This window comes from Ylistrum balloti, unplaced genomic scaffold (genome assembly GCF_031769215.1).
Source record: "Ylistrum balloti isolate Yb309-2 unplaced genomic scaffold, AGI_CSIRO_Ybal_v1 Utg371282, whole genome shotgun sequence".
NCBI lineage: Eukaryota > Metazoa > Mollusca > Bivalvia > Pectinida > Pectinidae > Ylistrum > Ylistrum balloti.
Window position 1 is genome coordinate 124029 of NW_026782688.1, and position 19534 is coordinate 143562.

Consider the following 19534-nt stretch of genomic DNA (forward strand, 5'->3'; position numbering starts at 1 on the left):
TGAACTTACCTGAGGTTGTTACAAGTCTCTCTGATACAAGAACAAACAATAAACTCCAATTGCCTGGTACTATTTTGTATCATGCTAGATGGTTAGAGTAGACATGTGCCTAGCTCAAAGGCTGACAATGGAACTGGCTAGTTACATGCAGGATAATATCAATATATATGTATTTGACAATTAATTAACTAAACAATTATCAGATGAAAACAGGCATGAAATAACTTGAGCCTCCCTGATTCTGTGATAGTCATAAAAATCAATTTGCTATATCTGACATATAAACCAGTCACCAAGTCAGGTGTCCTGACAGCTATATCTTACACATACACCAGTCACCAGGTAAGATGTCCTGACAGCTATATCTGACATATACACCTGTCACCAAGTCAGGTGTCCTGACAGCTATATCTGACATATACCCCAGTCAGAGTAAGGTGTTCTGACAGCTATATCTGACATATACACCGGTCACAGAGTAAGGTGTCCTGACAGCTATATCTGACATATACACCTGTCACTGGGTAAGGTGTCCTGACAGCTATATCTGACATATACACCGGTCACAGAGTAAGGTGTCTTGACAGCTATATCTGACATATACACCAGTCAGAGTAAGGTGTTCTGACAGCTATATCTGACACATACACCTGTCACTGGGTAAGGTGTCCTGACAGCTATATCTGACATATACACCGGTCACAGAGTAAGGTGTCCTGACAGCTATATCTGACATATACACCGGTCACAGAGTAAGGTGTCTTGACAGCTATATCTGACACATACACCTGTCACTGGGTAAGGTGTCCTGACAGCTATATCTGACATATACACCAGTCAGAGTAAGGTGTTCTGACAGCTATATCTGACATATACACCAGTCACAGAGTAAGGTGTCCTGACAGCTATATCTGACATATACACCGGTCACAGAGTAAGGTGTCCTGACAGCTATATCTGACATATACACCTGTCACTGGGTAAGGTGTCCTGACAGCTATATCTGACATATACACCAGTCAGAGTAAGGTGTTCTGACAGCTATATCTGACATATACACCAGTCACAGAGTAAGGTGTCCTGACAGCTATATCTGACATATACACCGGTCACAGAGTAAGGTGTCCTGACAGCTATATCTGACATATACACCTGTCACTGGGTAAGGTGTCTTGACAGCTATATCTGACATATACACCAGTCACAGAGTAAGGTGTCCTGACAGCTATATCTGACATATACACCGGTCACAGAGTAAGGTGTCCTGACAGCTATATCTGACATATACACCTGTCACTGGGTAAGGTGTCTTGACAGCTATATCTGACATATACACCGGTCACAGAGTAAGGTGTCTTGACAGCTATATCTGACACATACACCTGTCACTGGGTAAGGTGTCCTGACAGCTATATCTGACATATACACCGGTCACAGAGTAAGGTGTCTTGACAGCTATATCTGACACATACACCTGTCACTGGGTAAGGTGTCCTGACAGCTATATCTGACATATACACCGGTCACAGAGTAAGGTGTCTTGACAGCTATATCTGACACATACACCTGTCACTGGGTAAGGTGTCTTGACAGCTATATCTGACATATACACCGGTCACAGAGTAAGGTGTCCTGACAGCTATATCTGACATATACACCTGTCACTGGGTAAGGTGTCCTGACAGCTATATCTGACACATACACCTGTCACTGGGTAAGGTGTCCTGACAGCTATATCTGACATATACACCGGTCACAGAGTAAGGTGTCTTGACAGCTATATCTGACATATACACCAGTCACAGAGTAAGGTGTCCTGACAGCTATATCTGACATATACACCTGTCACTGGGTAAGGTGTCTTGACAGCTATATCTGACATATACACCGGTCACAGAGTAAGGTGTCCTGACAGCTATATCTGACATATACACCGGTCACAGAGTAAGGTGTCCTGACAGCTATATCTGACATATACACTGAAGCACCAATCAAATTGCCACTTAACTTTTGAGTCACTATTTCATATTTAACACCACACCTCTTAAGATAAATTTCAGAGATAAAATTGTTCAGAACATAAACATGTGATCCAGACACTGTCCTGATAATTTCTAATTAACTTTTAATCAAATGAGGTGTCCAATCCAATCGTTTGTACACAGTCTGTACACTAGTATTAATGACTGAAATTTAATCCTGTGGGAAGTTACACATGAATTTCATTTTTTACAATAAACTACACTAGAGTACAATACATGGATTAACTGTGATAAACTTCCATAAAAATGAAAGTCGTCTTTTTTACTCAATGCACAAACATCTTTGCGTAAGCATTTTTCTAACCTTTCCTATATCAAATTTCCATACAATAGGGCTGTAATGCCAGAGCCCATCTCATCAGTCTCTGGTTTTTTAGATTGGTTTTCTCTGCCCAAACTAGAGGACTGTGGTCAGTGAACTGGACATTGTTTAAGTAATAACCAAATGTCTCAATACTCCGTAATACTGCAAGGAATTCCTTTTCTATTGTAGAATATTTCACCTTTCGTTTGACTGTCATCTTCACAAACATTTTGACTCAAAACTATCGCTGTATTGCTTCCATCTGTTTGGCGATAGAATAGCATTCTAAAGTCTGGATTGATGAAAACAGACGCTTGTGTCATGACATCTTTACAATGCTCTGAATGCATCAACACAGGTCTTTATCTGCAGTACTTTCATTGGCTCCTTTGATGTAAACATGCCTGATAATGGTTCTGCAATATACATTAAGTATTTGACAAATTTTATGTAATATCCAGTCATTCCAAGAAATGATCTTACTCCTACTTCGCACTGGAGTGATGGGAAATCTATCATTGCTTTTATTTTCTGTTCATCTGGTTTGACAGTCCCACTGACCAACAACGTGGCCCAGACAATGTAATTCCTTCTGTTTGTGTGGTTTTACAGTCCTACTGACCAACAACATGGCCCAGACAATGTAATTCCTTCTGTTTGTGTGGTTTTACAGTCCTATTGACCAACAACATGGCCCAGACAATGCAATTCCTTCTGTCTGTGTGGTTTTAGAGTCCTACTGACCAACAACAAGGCCCAGACAATGTAATTCCTTCTGTTTGTGTGGTTTTACAGTCCTACTGACCAACAACGTGGCCCAGACAATGTAATTCCTTCTGTTTGTGTGGTTTTACAGTCCTACTGACCAACATCGTGGCCCAGACAATGTAATTCCTTCTGTTTGTGTGGTTTTACAGTCCTACTGACCAACAACATGTCCCAGACAATGTAATTCCTTCTGTCTGTGTGGTTTTACAGTCCTACTGACCAACAACATGGCCCAGACAATGTAATTCCTTCTGCTCATCTGGTTTTACAGTCCTACTGACCAACAACGTGGCCCAGACAATGTAATTCCTTCTGTTTGTGTGGTTTTACAGTCCAACTGACCAACAACATGGCCCAGACAATGTAATTCCTTCTGTTCATCTGGTTTTACAGTCCTACCGACCAACAACATGGCCCAGACAATGTAATTCCTTCTGCTCATCTGGTTTTACAGTCCTACTGACCAACAACATGGCCCAGACAATGTAATTCCTTCTGCTCATCTGGTTTTACAGTCCTACCGACCAACAACATGGCCCAGACAATGTAATTCCTTCTGTCTGTGTGGTTTTACAGTCCTACCGACCAACAACATGGCCCAGACAATGTAATTCCTTCTGTCTGTGTGGTTTTAGAGTCCTACTGATAATTCCTTCTGTTCATCTGGTTTTACAGTCCTACTGACCAACAACATGTCCCAGACAATGTAATTCCTTCTGTTTGTGTGGTTTTACAGTCTTACTGACCAACAACATGGCCCAGACAATGTAATTCCTTCTGTTCATCTGGTTTTACAGTCCTACCGACCAACAACATGTCCCAGACAATGTAATTCCTTCTGTTTGTGTGGTTTTACAGTCTTACTGACCAACAACATGGCCCAGACAATGTAATTCCTTCTGTTCATCTGGTTTTACAGTCCTACCGACCAACAACATGGCCCAGACAATGTAATTCCTTCTGTCTGTGTGGTTTTAGAGTCCTACTGACCAACAACATGGCCCAGACAATGTAATTCCTTCTGTTTGTGTGGTTTTACAGTCTTACTGACCAACAACGTGGCCCAGACAATGTAATTCCTTCTGTTTGTGTGGTTTTACAGTCCTACTGACCAACAACATGGCCCAGACAATGTAATTCCTTCTGTTTGTGTGGTTTTACAGTCCTACTGACCAACAACATGGCCCAGACAATGTAATTCCTTCTGTTCATCTGGTTTTACAGTCCTACTGACCAACAACATGGCCCAGACAATGTAATTCCTTCTGTCTGTGTGGTTTTACAGTCTTACTGACCAACAACATGTCCCAGACAATGTAATTCCTTCTGTTCATCTGGTTTTACAGTCCTACCGACCAACAACATGGCCCAGACAATGTAATTCCTTCTGTCTGTGTGGTTTTAGAGTCCTACTGACCAACAACATGGCCCAGACAATGTAATTCCTTCTGTCTGTGTGGTTTTACAGTCCTACCGACCAACAACATGGCCCAGACAATGTAATTCCTTCTGTCTGTGTGGTTTTAGAGTCCTACTGACCAACAACCTGGCCCAGACAATGTAATTCCTTCTGTCTGTGTGGTTTTACAGTCCAACTGACCAACAACATGGCCCAGACAATGTAATTCCTTCTGTTCATCTGGTTTTACAGTCCTACCAACCAACAACATGGTCCAGACAATGTAATTCCTTCTGTCTGTGTGGTTTTAGAGTCCTACTGACCAACAACATGGCCCAGACAATGTAATTCCTTCTGTTCATCTGGTTTTACAGTCCTACCGACCAACAACATGGCCCAGACAATGTAATTCCTTCTGTTTGTGTGGTTTTACAGTCCTACTGACCAACAACATGGCCCAGACAATGTAATTCCTTCTGTTTGTGTGGTTTTACAGTCCTACTGACCAACAACATGTCCCAGACAATGTAATTCCTTCTGTTTGTGTGGTTTTACAGTCCTACTGACCAACAACATGTCCCAGACAATGTAATTCCTTCTGTTTGTGTGGTTTTACAGTCCTACTGACCAACAACATGGCCCAGACAATGTAATTCCTTCTGTTTGTGTGGTTTTACAGTCCTACTGACCAACAACATGGCCCAGACAATGCAATTCCTCCTTCCCAAAAATACACATTTAGAGCTTCACAAGTCAATCTCTTTAAGTCGTTGTAATAATGCACGTAGATGATTCAAATGATCTTCCCATTTCTCACTGAATACTATGATGTCGTCAAAGTAAGTGACAACATTTGACAGTACTGTCAGAGTTTTATCCATCATACATGTGAATGTTGCTGGCAGTCTTCATCACAAATGGCATGGCATGGAATTTAAACTGGCCAAATTCCATGACGAAAGCTGACTTATCCTATGACTCCTCTGCTAACAGAATTTGCAAGTAACCCGGGACTAAATTACTTGGCTCAACCAAGTTTCTCGAAAATGTCATCTATTTGTGGAATGGGATATCCGTCACTTTGTGTGATATCATTTACGATGGTCCACAGAAAGTCTAACTGATTTGTCTGGTTTTTCCACTACTGATGCTGAATAAGGGCTTGCTGATTGAGAAATTTGGCCCTTTTCCAACATTTCATCAATTAATTTTTTCACCTCTCCATCTCAAATGGGGAGAACCCAGTTTCCCTGTGAGGCACTTCTCGGTTTGCAAACAGTACGTAAGGTAACAAAATTTTCTTCAATACAGCCTTCAAAGTGATATTAAACCTTTCCACCATACCATTAGCTTGTGGGTGATACAGTGACCTGATCCCTTTGATAACTGTTAACTCGTACAGGTTTTTCAACAGTTCCGAGGTGAAATTTGTACCCTGATCCATTAGAATTACTCTCGGAAATCCAACATGTGGGAACATCACAATCAGAGTGGCTGATACCGTTCCAGTATCCACATTTTTGAGTGCAAAGGCCTCTGGATATTGTGTCGTGTCATCGATAATTGTCAGAATAAAACAATTTCTTTTCTTTGACCATGACAAGAGGCCTACTACATCCATTGAAATCTTATGAAAGGTTTTACTCACATTTGAAGGTTGCACTAACAGTGCCTTTTCATCAATATGTTGTTTTGCCACTTTGTGACATATGTCAGAACTACTACAATAGTTAGGCACTTTCTTAAATATACCTGGCCATTAGAAAGAAGCTAAGGCACGCTCCATTGTTTTCTCTACACCCAAGTGGCGTGCTAGTGATCTCTTGGGAGCCAGCTCAATAATTTTATCTCTCGAATCTCCAGGTAAAATAACCTGCACACCAGAACACATACCATCTGTTATTTCCATTTTCATTTGAGAATTCTGTTCTCAAAAAAGATGGTGTTGGAATCATCATTCACTTTCCCTGGAGAATCAGCTGTCTTTCAACTCAAATTTGCTAGTGAGTTATCGGATATGTGCATATCTCTGAGGATTTCAACATCGATTTTACATCGGTGTTACTTCTCTGTGTCCTTGGACTCCTTTTCAGTTGTTTCCTCCAATTCTGATTTATTAACATTCTTCTGGGTCACATCATCACCCCTGACTTCGGAATCACTTTCTGCCAGTCCAGATCATCCTGCTGTCTACATGATAATTTTCTGAGAGATCCATTTTTCATCCTTATCTCTTTGTCATTGTTGTCTCTTGGTAACCACGTTGATTGTTTTCCGTTCCATAATGTTTAACCCAACATAGCCTTTGTGGCAAGGTCTGGAACCAATTTGGGCATGTCCCTTGTAGAATGGCATTTCCATGTCTACAACAGCCAATTGCAGTATACAAGGTCTTCTCTTATCAGTGCCATAACTGTGCCAGTGTCCTTCACCAAACTAATGACTCCTCCATTCACCTCACCTGGTAAGTGAAGTAGGTCGTCAGAATGATGGTTGACTTCCCAGTTAATGACTTTGTTTTTGCTGGCCTTCAGATATTTCCTTGCGATATGACCCATTTTGTAACAGAAAAAAATCTTACATTCTTCAGTGAATCATCGGAATATGTTTTCTATGTTTCATACTCTGATGAAATTACAGAAGCTTGACTAACCTGCATTTTTGGCTTAGTTGCACTCTGGTCAGGGAAAATGTAATCTTCCACCACTTCAACAACACTTCTGGATCCTTTATTTCCATGAATCCACTATGCCTGTGTCAGCGAAAGGGCACTGTGGAAAAATTCCTCTTCTAACTTTTGAAGAACATCTACACTATCATCAAGAAATCTGGTCACATATTGTTTCACTCTTGCTGTACATCCATGATACATTTCTTTTAGTGGTTTTAGGACATCCAATAGCATTTTAAATTATTGGTATGACTTTTTCCCATACCTATCTTTCAAGGCCTAGGAAAGTTCTTTGTTTGATTTATGGGCTTGAGTGGTAACTTCTCCAGCTTCCCCAGTATGTGGACTGCTTAATTGAAGCATTTTCAAGTCCATAGTCCATCCACTGGTTGGGCATGTGACTTTCACATCTTTTCACATCCATTCTAGGAATTGAACCTCAGACATACAGATGAAAGGCAAGTACGATATCACTGCACCACTGACTATCCAGGACTCATCGACATTTTCTGGTATTTTTTTTATCTTTCTAACAGATAAAAATGTGAGTACTCATTGAGGAAAACAGTCTTTCAAAAGATTTTTTAAGGTTGAACATAACTATGATATTATATGCATCCTATGATACATTTGAGGAGCAAATATGTCTTTAAAAAATCAAAAACAACAACAAAGAAAAACAATGGTACAGCATGGAATAAAGTACATGTGATATTAGATAATCTTTGTTATATCAAGTTTTGAAATAACTGGTTATATGCCTGTATACAGATAATCAAAAAACAATTGCAAATGTTGAAATATAGAAACTTTCAACAAATACACAGCAGCTAAACATATTCAGAAAAAAGACGATATATATCTATGTAAACATAAAAGGCCAACAAGGCAAATAAACTTGATTATCGCTAACGTTTTCAAGCCGTGTCTCGGCTATCTTCAGGCGATTACTTTAATGTCTTGGTATCAACATATCAACAATAATCAAGTTTATCTGCCTTGTTGGCCTTTTATGTTTACATATTTAAATGATACACAATGTTCTCATCTAATTGAACTATATATATATATACTGTTGCAGCCTGTATATGGCAGCCATATTTTGTTCTACACAATGGCACCAATTCAGTTATACTCTACTAATATAACACAGATCTATAGTGAAATGATTCCACTTGTAGATATAAAATCTGCACCCTCCTGGTGTCATAATGTTGGAAGTGAAACAACTGCCTACATCATATGAGCACCGTTGTGGCAATGTCAGGTCTTCAAAGTTTAACATAGACTGATAGTGAAATGATCACATGTACTCATATAACACATGCACTTCATGACGACGTCCTGTTCTCAAAGTTGAAGGTGGATCTATGGTGAAATGATTACAAATTCCCATATCACAGGTGAACCGTCGTGGTGACCTCACCTTATCCAAATTTTAAATGGATCTATTGAGAAACAATTATGTATGCACATGTGACTTCAATCAATACCAGTTTGTCCAAGTTAAGTTACACACAGTTTACATATTCAAAAATTTGGAAGAAAGTTAAACTGTTGTATAATAAGTTGATAATAATCATATGTAATTGGTTTCTACTTTCTCAGGTAATAACCAATAAAAATCCTAGAAACATCAAGGATGTGATATAGGAAATAAAACACAATAGAGATATGTAGCAGACAGGTAGACATAAGAACCATTTCATAATGGTTTGGAGCGATTTTCCAGTGTATCTAGCTTGACTGTAACAGATTTTTTTGAGTTTTCGTCCCTTCCCTCAAAGACCAACTCAGTCTTACCAAAGTGCAGACTGACCACCACTTTCCTTTCCAAGCCACCAGTGGTGTCAGGCATCGCAACAGTCATTTTTCCCAAGTAAGTGCAGCCTGTAGTGTATTTAGGATTTTTCTGATCGGAATAATACATACTAATCGTCATCGCAGTCATGTCTGCTGTCAGGGGAAACACTTCAGTTTCGACAGTCTTGCCAACATAGACTAGCTCATCCTTTTCTATCAACTTGTTGAAAACTTGCTTACAATAATTTCGATGTTTTTTGTCTCGCATTTCCTCGTCATCAAAGTCTTTCAAGAAGAATCTGTGAACCTGTGTACCATATGTGTGCTGACTGATACGTGCTGAAACAATGCCTGGATTAAGTCCATACAAGACCGCTCCCTTCAGCACTGCTAGTCCACACTCTTGGGGAATGACCACTTTCTTTCCAGTCAGCATTGTTTTAACTGCCTCTTGCATTATTTTGCTCTCAGCGAACCCCCCTACCAATATCACATCGTTTACTCCAAGTGTCTCCTTTTTCCTAAATAACTCCTCAAAATGATCCTTTATGCTGTTCACAGAGGGTTCAAAGAAATCCTTAATTACTGTCACTGGTATTTTGATCTTTCCTTTCTTGATATCTACTTTACCTTTTCTGAAAGTGTTCTGCAGTTTCTTAGCAGACGATTCATCAACATATTCATTGAGAGCTCCAAGACTTAGCCGAATTCCAATGTCATTTCCATCTCCCTCAGCCCTCAGGTCACGTTTCTGTTGCTCAATAGATCTTTCAAAATCTAACTGCTCTGCTTTGCAATTCTGAAAAGCCTCCTTCATCTGGTCTTTGCCTACAATTTGCTCAATGAATTTCCAGAATTCCTTGTTGACATTCATGCCACCCCATGCCTCACCCGAGGCACAAACGACTTCCTTGAGGGACCCATCCTGCATCACTTCTCTCACAGTGAAATCTGCTGTTCCACCTTCAATGAAAATAATTCAATTAGCATATAACACAATGCCTTTCCAATAAACACATTGATTACATTTTCGGTTTTGTGTAAGATGCCAATTGGTCTACATCTGATCACATGTTATTCAATTTACCATCAACATACTCTCTATGACTGTGGTAAAACATTATATTTCACATTCGTGCAAGTGTTCTGTGAAATAATGTAAGTTCAGCCAATCAGGTTTGTCTGTCATATTCTGCGAGAGAGCAATACAATTATTCAGCAAAGATGCGATATTCATGACTCTATGGTGAATATTAGGTGAAATTTAAACAGCGTGGGATCATACTTTCTGTGCTCTGGTTTTGATTCCAAAATGTAATAAAACTGCTATGGCATTTTTTTTTGGATTGATATGAGGATTTATGGAATAAGGGTAACCAATATCAACCTTGACAGCTCTATAAATCCTCATATGTATCGAAACAAAGGGCAATAACTGTGTGTTATCAAAAGGCACCACAGCAACACATTTAAAACACTGATATGAGTTACACCTCATTACATATGGTGAAACAATTTCAAGTTTGGATAATTGCAATTTTTTTTTAATTTGAAACATGCTATACATATGGATTAGAACTAAAGGTTAAGAAGTGTGTATTTTTCACAGCCAAAACTCAATATAAAAAACATTTTTAAAGAAACTTATTAATCACGATTTGTGAATGACTTCTTAATTCATTACGTTTTCCTACTTACGGTAAATTATGATACACATCATGCCAGACACAGATTCAAATCTTTACAAAACACAAAATGAATTTTAATGTAGACTTTTTCAAAAGCTAATTTTTGAAAGTTTTTAAAACTTCATCATTGCCCTGTATATCAAAATTTAAGACTGGCTATATTCAGATCTCCCTGACGTACCTCCAAGGTCAGCAACCATGTATTTTGTGCCAGGGTCATAAGAAGTGAGAAAGGTAGCTCCTTCGTCTCCTGTTTTACGCTGGACATGGATTTCTTTGCAGTACACAGATGCTGCTTCTGGTTCCAGGGCAAACAACAGATGTTCATTTTTTATTCCCGCCTTTAACAAGAATACAAAATTGTGCATCAAATAGACTGCAACACAATATCACCAAGAAAATTTAACAAATAAACAACTAATTCATTAGACAATTTCAGAAGTAATCTTTATGATTTAAAGACACTTATTTGTTACACAATATACAATCAGTATGAAAACAAGAGACCACTCATTGATCTTGGTGCCCGCCATTATTTTATTTTTATTTGTTTTTCAAAAATTTGCGCTTTTTCTTTCTTTTCTTTCATTTTTCTTCTTTTTTTGCTCTGTTGCATGAAATTTGAAAATTCCTCTAAAAAAAGACAATAATAACTGACAAATCCAAGATGGTTGCCTATCAGCAAGTTTGTTTTTCTGATCAATTCCAAAATAAAATGAGCACAAACAGGGACCAAGGGGAGCCTAAATATGAAATCTGAGAAATATCCATCAAACGCTCCTCTAGAAATTGCAATAACAATCTTTCAATGTCAAGACTGAAGATTGTTGTCTGTCAGCCCTATTTTCTGATCAGTCCTAAAATAAAACTGGCCCAAAAATGGAACAAGGGGAACCTTCAAATGAAAATTCAGGTCTATCAAATGCTTCTAAAGAAATAGAAACAACAACATTTGATCGTCAAAATCATGGACATGTCGTTTTGTTTGACAGTACCTTCACAGCAGCTTCTCTCATAAACTGTTTGGCTGTGTTGTCCCAGATAGCAGGTATAGTCAGTACCCAGGTAATGGTATCATCAGTAGGTTTTATTGCTGCATTCTTGAAATTGTCATGAAGCATTTCCTTGAAATATTTTATGGACTCTGCAAACACTGTAAGTGCAAGAACCTCTTGGTCCTGGTCATCTTTTAACTTGGTGTCTCTTGAAAGTTTCACCTGAAAACATCTTCTATGTTAAAATTGTATTTATGTCAATTCTTAAAATGAATTACCAAGACTTTACTGAATGTGAAGGGGTAGATTTAAAAAAAACCTGTCAAAATCAGATTTGCATTGCTCGCAGGTTATTAAATCTAAACTTCCAACAAAAACACTTCCTTTTATTCATTATTATTATTATTATTTGAATTATTTACATGAATTGCTGAATATTGAAAATGCTTTGAGAAAATTTAAGATGTGATTAAAAAATTACTTTTGGTTTGTAGAGATTCATCTTGAAGTGTTTAAAGTAGTGCCATCCAAAGTGGGCATTGTCATCAACTAGTTTTGTGTACCTCTCCTCTGCTTCATACCCAAAAGCTTCAAATTCTTCATCTGGTGTCAACAACAATGTTGTTGGCATTTTCAAGGAAGGAAGTGCAAGTCCACTTTTCGCATACCATTTATGGCAATAAATTTTTAAATGATCTTTCTTGTAGTCATGTTTAAAGGAATGAGCGATACCAGAATAAGTTGTTCCAAAATCAATCGCAGCTACCATGTAAGGTTCAAGTGTTGTTTTTGATAAACTGAGTCCATCGTCATCCATAGTATTGCTGTCTTCATCATCGGAACAAACCACTGTATTACTGGCCATTGTTAATTAACTATCCTAAAATGATATGCCTTCACCAACCTAAAAACAACATGAGCATCTAATGAATACAAGGTATAGGGATAAAAATATATTTGACACCAGTATTTCCAATTTTTGCTTTCATTCAAACTTTCATGTTTACAATTTCGCTTCAATAAACAATTATTTAGTGTAAATTATTTACACTTACCTTGACGTTAATTGTACATAATGGTTCAGTTTTGTTATTGACAATCATTATTGTTAGAAAGTTACTCACTTCCACTTAAAGTTAGTTTCCAGTACAGGAACTCATAGTTCCTCTTCCCCAGACTGGATACTTAGTTCGATTCTAGGAAGGGTCTGTTACTTCCTGATGTCACTGCTTTTATTTCCTGTCCTATAGCAGCAAAGAAAGCCACTAGGGAATTGCCTAAAATAAAAACAATATAACTGATAATGTACGTTACATAGATAAACTACCTCCGAGTTGATTATGATATTGTCTATGCCGAAAGTAAACAAATGTGTCATAATTCGAACATTGTGTTAAGTATACCTGAAACGAAAGTAATTGGGACGTCCCAAGGGATTTCATCATATTTCTGTCACTGCGATGTAAAATGAAACAACACAATAACACCGAAAAATCCACATTTCATAAGCAGTATATTAATGAACAATGTACTCATACAATTGATATAATATAGAGTGTTTTGTGATTTCCCTATCGGCCCTTTCACTTCTGTCAACCTGTAACGTTAGTGAGTGATCGGTACACTTTAGAACTGATTTACAGCGAGAAAAGTCTCTTGACCATTAATGCTAAATCAAACATGTAAGATGTTATTTGCATGTAGATTACCAGCGAATGTTCAATAAATCTTACCTTTAAGTAGGTGTAACTATCGAATCAAGTGACGGGCAATATGTAACAACCCCACCTATTTGGCTCGCGACCAATCGTTATAAAAATTAAACGTTATCGAAGAGGACGATCCGGAATCTAAAAAAAATGCATTTAATTGTACACATTTGTCATTTACATGTTTCCTTTTATGGGAATAATACTTTTCCCATAATATCCAAAATCACACATACTTTTTTATTTTATCGTGAAATTCTAAACTCCATCATACATGTAGAAGAACACACATATATATAGAACACAAGTTTTCATAATAATTATTTCTACAAGTAAAAGAGTGTGACCAGCCTACATATGATACGTCCCAGGGTATGACTGACCATTGGTCTTAATTTGTATTTTAAATGTGGTGCCTTTTAACTTTGACCAATAACTACCGCAATCTATTCGGGTGTAAAATTTATTTTGAGAGGTGTACACAATATTTCTGTTTCAGAAGTGACCGATTCAAGAGTAGCTTTACATATAACCTTGACCATTAACACTGACCGGTGGGCATCAAAATCTAAACAGATGATAAATGATGATAAGAAAATCGAAGGGATCGCGAGATATCATTAACGCAACTTTATATTTCTAAAGTGTGTAATTTCACTGTGCCCTTTGGCCTTTCACGTTAACCATGGACACCAAATGTTTGATTATAGGTGTAGAACTCTGTAATACCGAGATATTGATTATGGTATGTTGTACACAAGTTATCTTGATATGTATTTCAAAGTGGTTGAGTGGGACATTTGACCTTTAACCTTAACCGATGACTATTCTAGTCTAAGAATGGTATTTGACCTTTAACCTGGATCATGTAACATTGACCGATGACTACACCAAAATGTGTTGGAGCGTAGAACTTTGTTGAGAGATTTCTGTTTCAGAAGTGATCAATTTAAGATTGGTATTTGACGTTTAACCTTGACCATTTAACATTGACCGATGAGCACAGAAATCTAATCAGGTATAGAGCTTGTACTATTATGGTTGGGAAATCAATGGTTGCACAAGATATCTTTGAGAAAGTTTTGTATTTCAAAACGGTGGTCCATTCATTTGTGGCATTTGACCATTAATCTTTACCGATGAACACCGAAATCTAATCAGGTGTGGAACGGGATGGCGTAATGTCATGACGTAATGTGGCCTAAATCTCGTGAGGGTTTCATGAGCTTTATCGTACACAACATCTTGGTGGTATGAGCTCATACCTAGTGATCACTAGGTTAACCAACCAATCTCGCCTAAAAATGATATAACATTCATTCAAATGTCATTCTAGTTATTTCCTTATTTCTTTGACCCCTTCCTTACGTCTAAGGTATTCGCGACTGATAGTTGTGACTGATAAGATATGTAATGTAGACGTCTATCCAACCACACAGGAATGTCTTGTTGAGTGAAAATCACGTTGAAACACAGGTCGTCTTCACATCAACATACGGAAGAAATATGGGACTATACAAGTCAGGTAATCCTTGCACGTAGGTCCGACTTAAGACATTTACAGATCTAATATCTGTCAGTAAATGCGTCACTGTTTACTATATCCCAATTCAAAGAGGTCTTTTACTTCGTTGATATAAAAAAAATGACAGAGGTAAGATATATATGAGACTATATTTCCAATAGCAGATAATAAATGTGTACACGTTTATTGGAAACGGAGGAGGGGTGGGGAGGGGGGGGGGCGGTACATACATACTTGGTTTATGATGAATTCATTCACACTGAAATGTGATACACTGAATACAGAAAAATGACATTCTCTCAGTAGTAATATTAAATGTGACCGTCCAACAATACGCACAAAATCAGGGCATAGAGTTCATAACACACATTGCTGGGACAGACGTTCAGCATCCGTGGGGAAAGAGGTGTATTGACATGTGAGAATGGAAAGAGGAAATTCAGATAGAATACAGATTTAATCATCCTAATTTGGTTACCAACGTAGAGGAAACAAACGCAAAACGCTATAGTTCTTTCTATGTTCTGTTTATGTCCAGTGATTTTCTGCGTGCATCGCTTTAACTCCTCAGTATTGAAGTATTGCTAGATAACCTACGAGTCAGTTAACCAGTTTGTGCAGACGTCGATTTCAGACAGTTTACATATCGTTTCACTTTTCTATACATCGATGATCAAGTCTACCACCACCACCACAGAAAACAGTGCCGAGAAATGAAACCATTTTTGTATCTGCTTTTTCCTATTGTGATACGGACACGTAGTAGCGCCAGCTGCACACTTCTTTCAACTAAAGCTCGGTAAGACATCTTTCACAATGCACTAGTTTATAAATGGTTAAACGCACCTGTGTATTACACCTGTGTATTACACCTTGTTGCTTCTCTCTACTTCTTTGACGACTTCAGCTTGTCAGTTTCAGTGGTCGGTGTTGGCAGAACTATACGATATATTGTTCCAATTCCTGCTTTCTGATGTCGCTTCGCTCAACATCCTTTTGTTTATTATCAGAATAAAATCTCACCGAACTGGATAGTTGATGGTATTCTGTACTCTGTCAGAACTGTTACATCTTTAGTTCCTTCTCACTCCTGATAGTCCATCCGCTTTAGACTGCAGACGTAATATATTTCAAAATGTTCAATATTCTCAGCTTCGTCCAGGATTTCTACAAACGTTATCCATTCTTTTGTGGATACTGTTTTCTCCCATATCTTGCCAAGGTATATGGCATTGCACTGTCAACCATACTTTTTAGAAGGATAGATTACCAGAAAGTTTATGTGTCCGTCCATAAATATGTAATATGATTATATTCGGTCCAAGTACCATGAACATGGTTGTGCGTAGTACGATTCATGCAAAATTGCTCAACACAGACGACTGAATATATTTCAAATTGTGTGTTTTTTTTTTTTTTTTTTACAATCGATCCTGACTTTTCTTGATGTTTGGAACACGAATCATTGTCAAAATTAATGGTATGATGAAATGTTTACACGGAACTCATCAGCTTTACAGAGCTCCATGATAATAGTTGGAGAGGACACATAGTTTCAACTTCTTGCTGCGATCTTTATTAACGGAAAAAGCGCATTATTCAACACAAACACGTGCAGAGTATATGCACTGAATCATATTACCGACAAATATGTGAACGATACGTCAACCAGCCATAATTATATAAGAACGTTGTTATACATATTAATGATATTACATTGTAAACAGTTATCTGCTCGGTTTTCACAGGTATCCACCCAGTTCCCTGTTTCCATCTTACCTTTTATTTGCACCATTTGCTAAATAAAGGACACGTCACCTGGCTGCTAGTTGTTCAGGTGACATTTGTCGTTAATGTTTTTTTTCTTTCTATCATCATACTTCTCTACTGGAATTGACAATTTCTTACGCGCATTCACTCTTGCAATCCACAGCGTGTTTTGTCCTCGTGCTGTTGGTGTGTGTCAGACACACAGCGAGCCTGTCGGACACCATGCAAGGTTGGTTGACGACAGGAGACCACAACAATCTGTTACGCCAGCTTCCTAGAATATACGGAAGTACTGGGGGAGGAAGAGGCGTTCACATTAATATTGACAAGACAAAGCGGTACCAGACCATGGAGGGATTTGGTGCTGCACTCACGAGCTCGGCCGCTTACGTCATCCACAATAGTCCCGAATATGATGAAATCGTTAATGAACTATTTAGTCCCTACGCCGGAATCGGTATGTATGTGTATGTATAATGCATTAAAACTATAAGTGATTGATAATTATGCAAATTTATCAAATGTTCTTATAAAAGTTTGTACAAAAGACTCCTTACTGAATAGCAAATTTTGATATCAATTTAGATAAGATACAATTAGCCAGACAATAAATTTAACTGCATTATATAGCTGTTCCGTCCTCCTAGAAACTTGTCAGTGACCATAGTGCTTAGAGCCTTGATTTCAAACCTAGAAGGCGACTGCGGAAAACCCTAAGTGAACGAAAGATAAGTCAGAATTTAGATGGAATGGTATACTAGGCCCATAAGTCAGTAAATTTTTTTAAAATGCATTTGGTAATTTTAGAAGAACGTCGAATACGTGTGTATATTCTTAACCGTTCCACTAAAGACTACAAGAACTTATACTTTGCTGTAAAACTTAACAAAGAAAAACTCGTCAGACGTTATGTTAGGTCCAAACTATCACGAAAGTTCCCTGTTGGATTCTGTCAGGGCGATATCGCCTATTGAAATTGGCAACAAGGAGCATGTTTTTGCTCGGATGACTTTTCAAATACATTTCGAATATATTTGTTATCTGTTTTATGATGGTACACGTAATAATGATAGTAAAGTAACTGGATACTTAAACGCCTCTAATATTAAGTACAAAACGTTACGTCTGCATATATTTTGTGTAATCTCCGTATTTGAACGTTAGAACCTCAGCTTACCCTTCGCCTAGACTTGAACCATGTGAATCTGTATTTTCATTGCTTACCCACGTTTCATGGACTTTGAGTTCAGGTTAGGTTTCCTTTGACAGTATGTCTGTTTTCAGTGAGTAGCCTCCTCAATCCTCGAATTAAGCCTAGCGCTTCTGTTAGTTTGTTCGACATGATTATATGACGTAAATCTAGATGACAGTTTATAAACATCCATCAGTATTTCGAACGTTTTCCACAGAAGTAATACAGATTTCGTATTACAGGTATCAGCTACATTAGACTGCCGATGGGAGCATCAGACATTCAGGCTGAAGCGCCATACACGTACGCCGACACCCCATACGATTTCAACCTCGACCACTTTAGTATAGAGAAGGATCGCCAGTTCATCATCCCCGTCATCAAGAAAGCACTCAGAGTAAACCCAGGTTTGAAGGTAATGGGAACTCCATGGACTGCTCCGGCGTGGATGAAAACCAGTAACAAACTCCAGGGAGGTCAACTGAAGCGGGACAACAACATCAATGACGCTTACGCTAAATATTTTCTGAAGTTTGTACAGGCATATCAAAATGAAGGAATTCACATCACCGCAGTTACAGTTCAGAACGAACCGCTTAACGGTAATAACCAATATCCTACCATGGAGATGTCGTGGCAACAGGAAAGTGAGTTCGTTAAGCACCACCTAGGTCCAGTGTTCCGATCAAATAACATCAATACAAAGATCTTGCTGTATGACCACAACTGGGACAATATCGACTACGCAAATAATATTTTAAATGACCACGAGACAAGTCAATATGTATCGGGAGTGGCATGGCATTGCTACGCTGGAGACAAGAACGCGCCGCTTCAGCTACATAACAGACAACCGTCATTTGATATGTACTTCTCCGAATGTTCGGGTGGCACATGGGCTAATGATTTCAGCGGAAACTTAATGTGGAATGCCGAGACATTATTCATCGCCCAGCCTCGCGCATGGACGAAGACTGTCTTACTGTGGAATCTTGCACTGGATGAAAACCATGGACCGCACGTGGAAACGGCTGGAGGCTGCAAGACGTGTAGAGGCGCGCTCACAGTGCAGTCACGCGGGGGGTACACCAAGGAAGTAGAATTCTACCTTATCGGTCATCTTAGCAAGTTCGTCAAACCTGGGGCGGTCAGGATAGACTCCAATACGAGTCAGAACATTAACACTGTAGCCTTCCAGAACCCTGATGGATCCGTCGCCGTGCTGGTTCAGAATTCTGATTCAAACTCTCATGATGTCACAATACAAGTGGACAACAACGGCCGATCGTATACGTATCAGATGCCTGGTCATGCGATCGCAACTTTCGTCCTCTGAATGAAATACATTTGATGAATTGCACTGTTTACAGAACTTTATACCTGTATGTTCTTGTTTTAATAAATAATAATATCTAACAATCCTTGTAATATTCACTTTATTTACTTGCAATGTTCCATATAAAACCTTATGTATTTTGTTAGGATCTTGTTTCGCTTACCTCAGTATTTTCCTGTAACAAAACGGACAGGTACAGCTTTCCTTCAACCTGTATTATAAGCTTGATTATCTCAATTTTGCGAATGAAGCAGGACGTGTGATGCTCGCTTGTATACCTCGTGGTTCCATTATTTATACCTTGTTCTAGCATGGGAACCTGTCAATACCTA

At 38.5% G+C, this 19534-nt stretch overlaps 2 protein-coding genes across 2 annotated transcripts; one reads left to right on the forward strand and one right to left on the reverse strand.

Annotated features, from left to right (window-relative positions):
* Positions 1-8889: 8889 nt before the first annotated feature.
* LOC132561808 (heat shock 70 kDa protein 12A-like) lies at positions 8890-12853 on the reverse strand. The gene is made up of 5 exons (XM_060226507.1): positions 12795-12853; positions 12152-12574; positions 11671-11892; positions 10857-11016; positions 8890-9950 (listed from the first exon to the last, which is right to left on the reverse strand). The coding sequence occupies exons 2-5, from the start codon at positions 12533-12535 to the stop codon at positions 8890-8892; spliced, it is 1827 nt and encodes a 608-aa protein (XP_060082490.1). The 5' UTR covers positions 12536-12574; positions 12795-12853.
* A 3974-nt stretch (positions 12854-16827) lies between these two features.
* LOC132561801 (uncharacterized) lies at positions 16828-19202 on the forward strand (the record flags this gene model as incomplete). The annotated part of the gene is made up of 2 exons (XM_060226500.1): positions 16828-17131; positions 18109-19202. Coding segments are annotated over 2 exons (1398 nt in total), but the record flags the coding sequence as incomplete, so codon positions are not given.
* Between the last annotated feature and the right edge of the window lie 332 nt (positions 19203-19534).

What these genes read in the sequence shown, in the direction of transcription:
- LOC132561808 (XM_060226507.1), bottom strand. Translation starts at nt 12,535, where the DNA reads ATGGCCAGTAATACAGTGGTTTGTTCCGATGATGAAGACAGCAATACT. An exon ending in TGAGAGAAGCTGCTGTGAAG is followed by an intron (nt 11,017 to 11,670) that starts GTACTGTCAAAC and finishes TTCTTGTTAAAG; the next exon opens with GCGGGAATAAAAAATGAACA. An exon ending in CATGGTTGCTGACCTTGGAG is followed by an intron (nt 9,951 to 10,856) that starts GTACGTCAGGGA and finishes TTTTCATTGAAG; the next exon opens with GTGGAACAGCAGATTTCACT.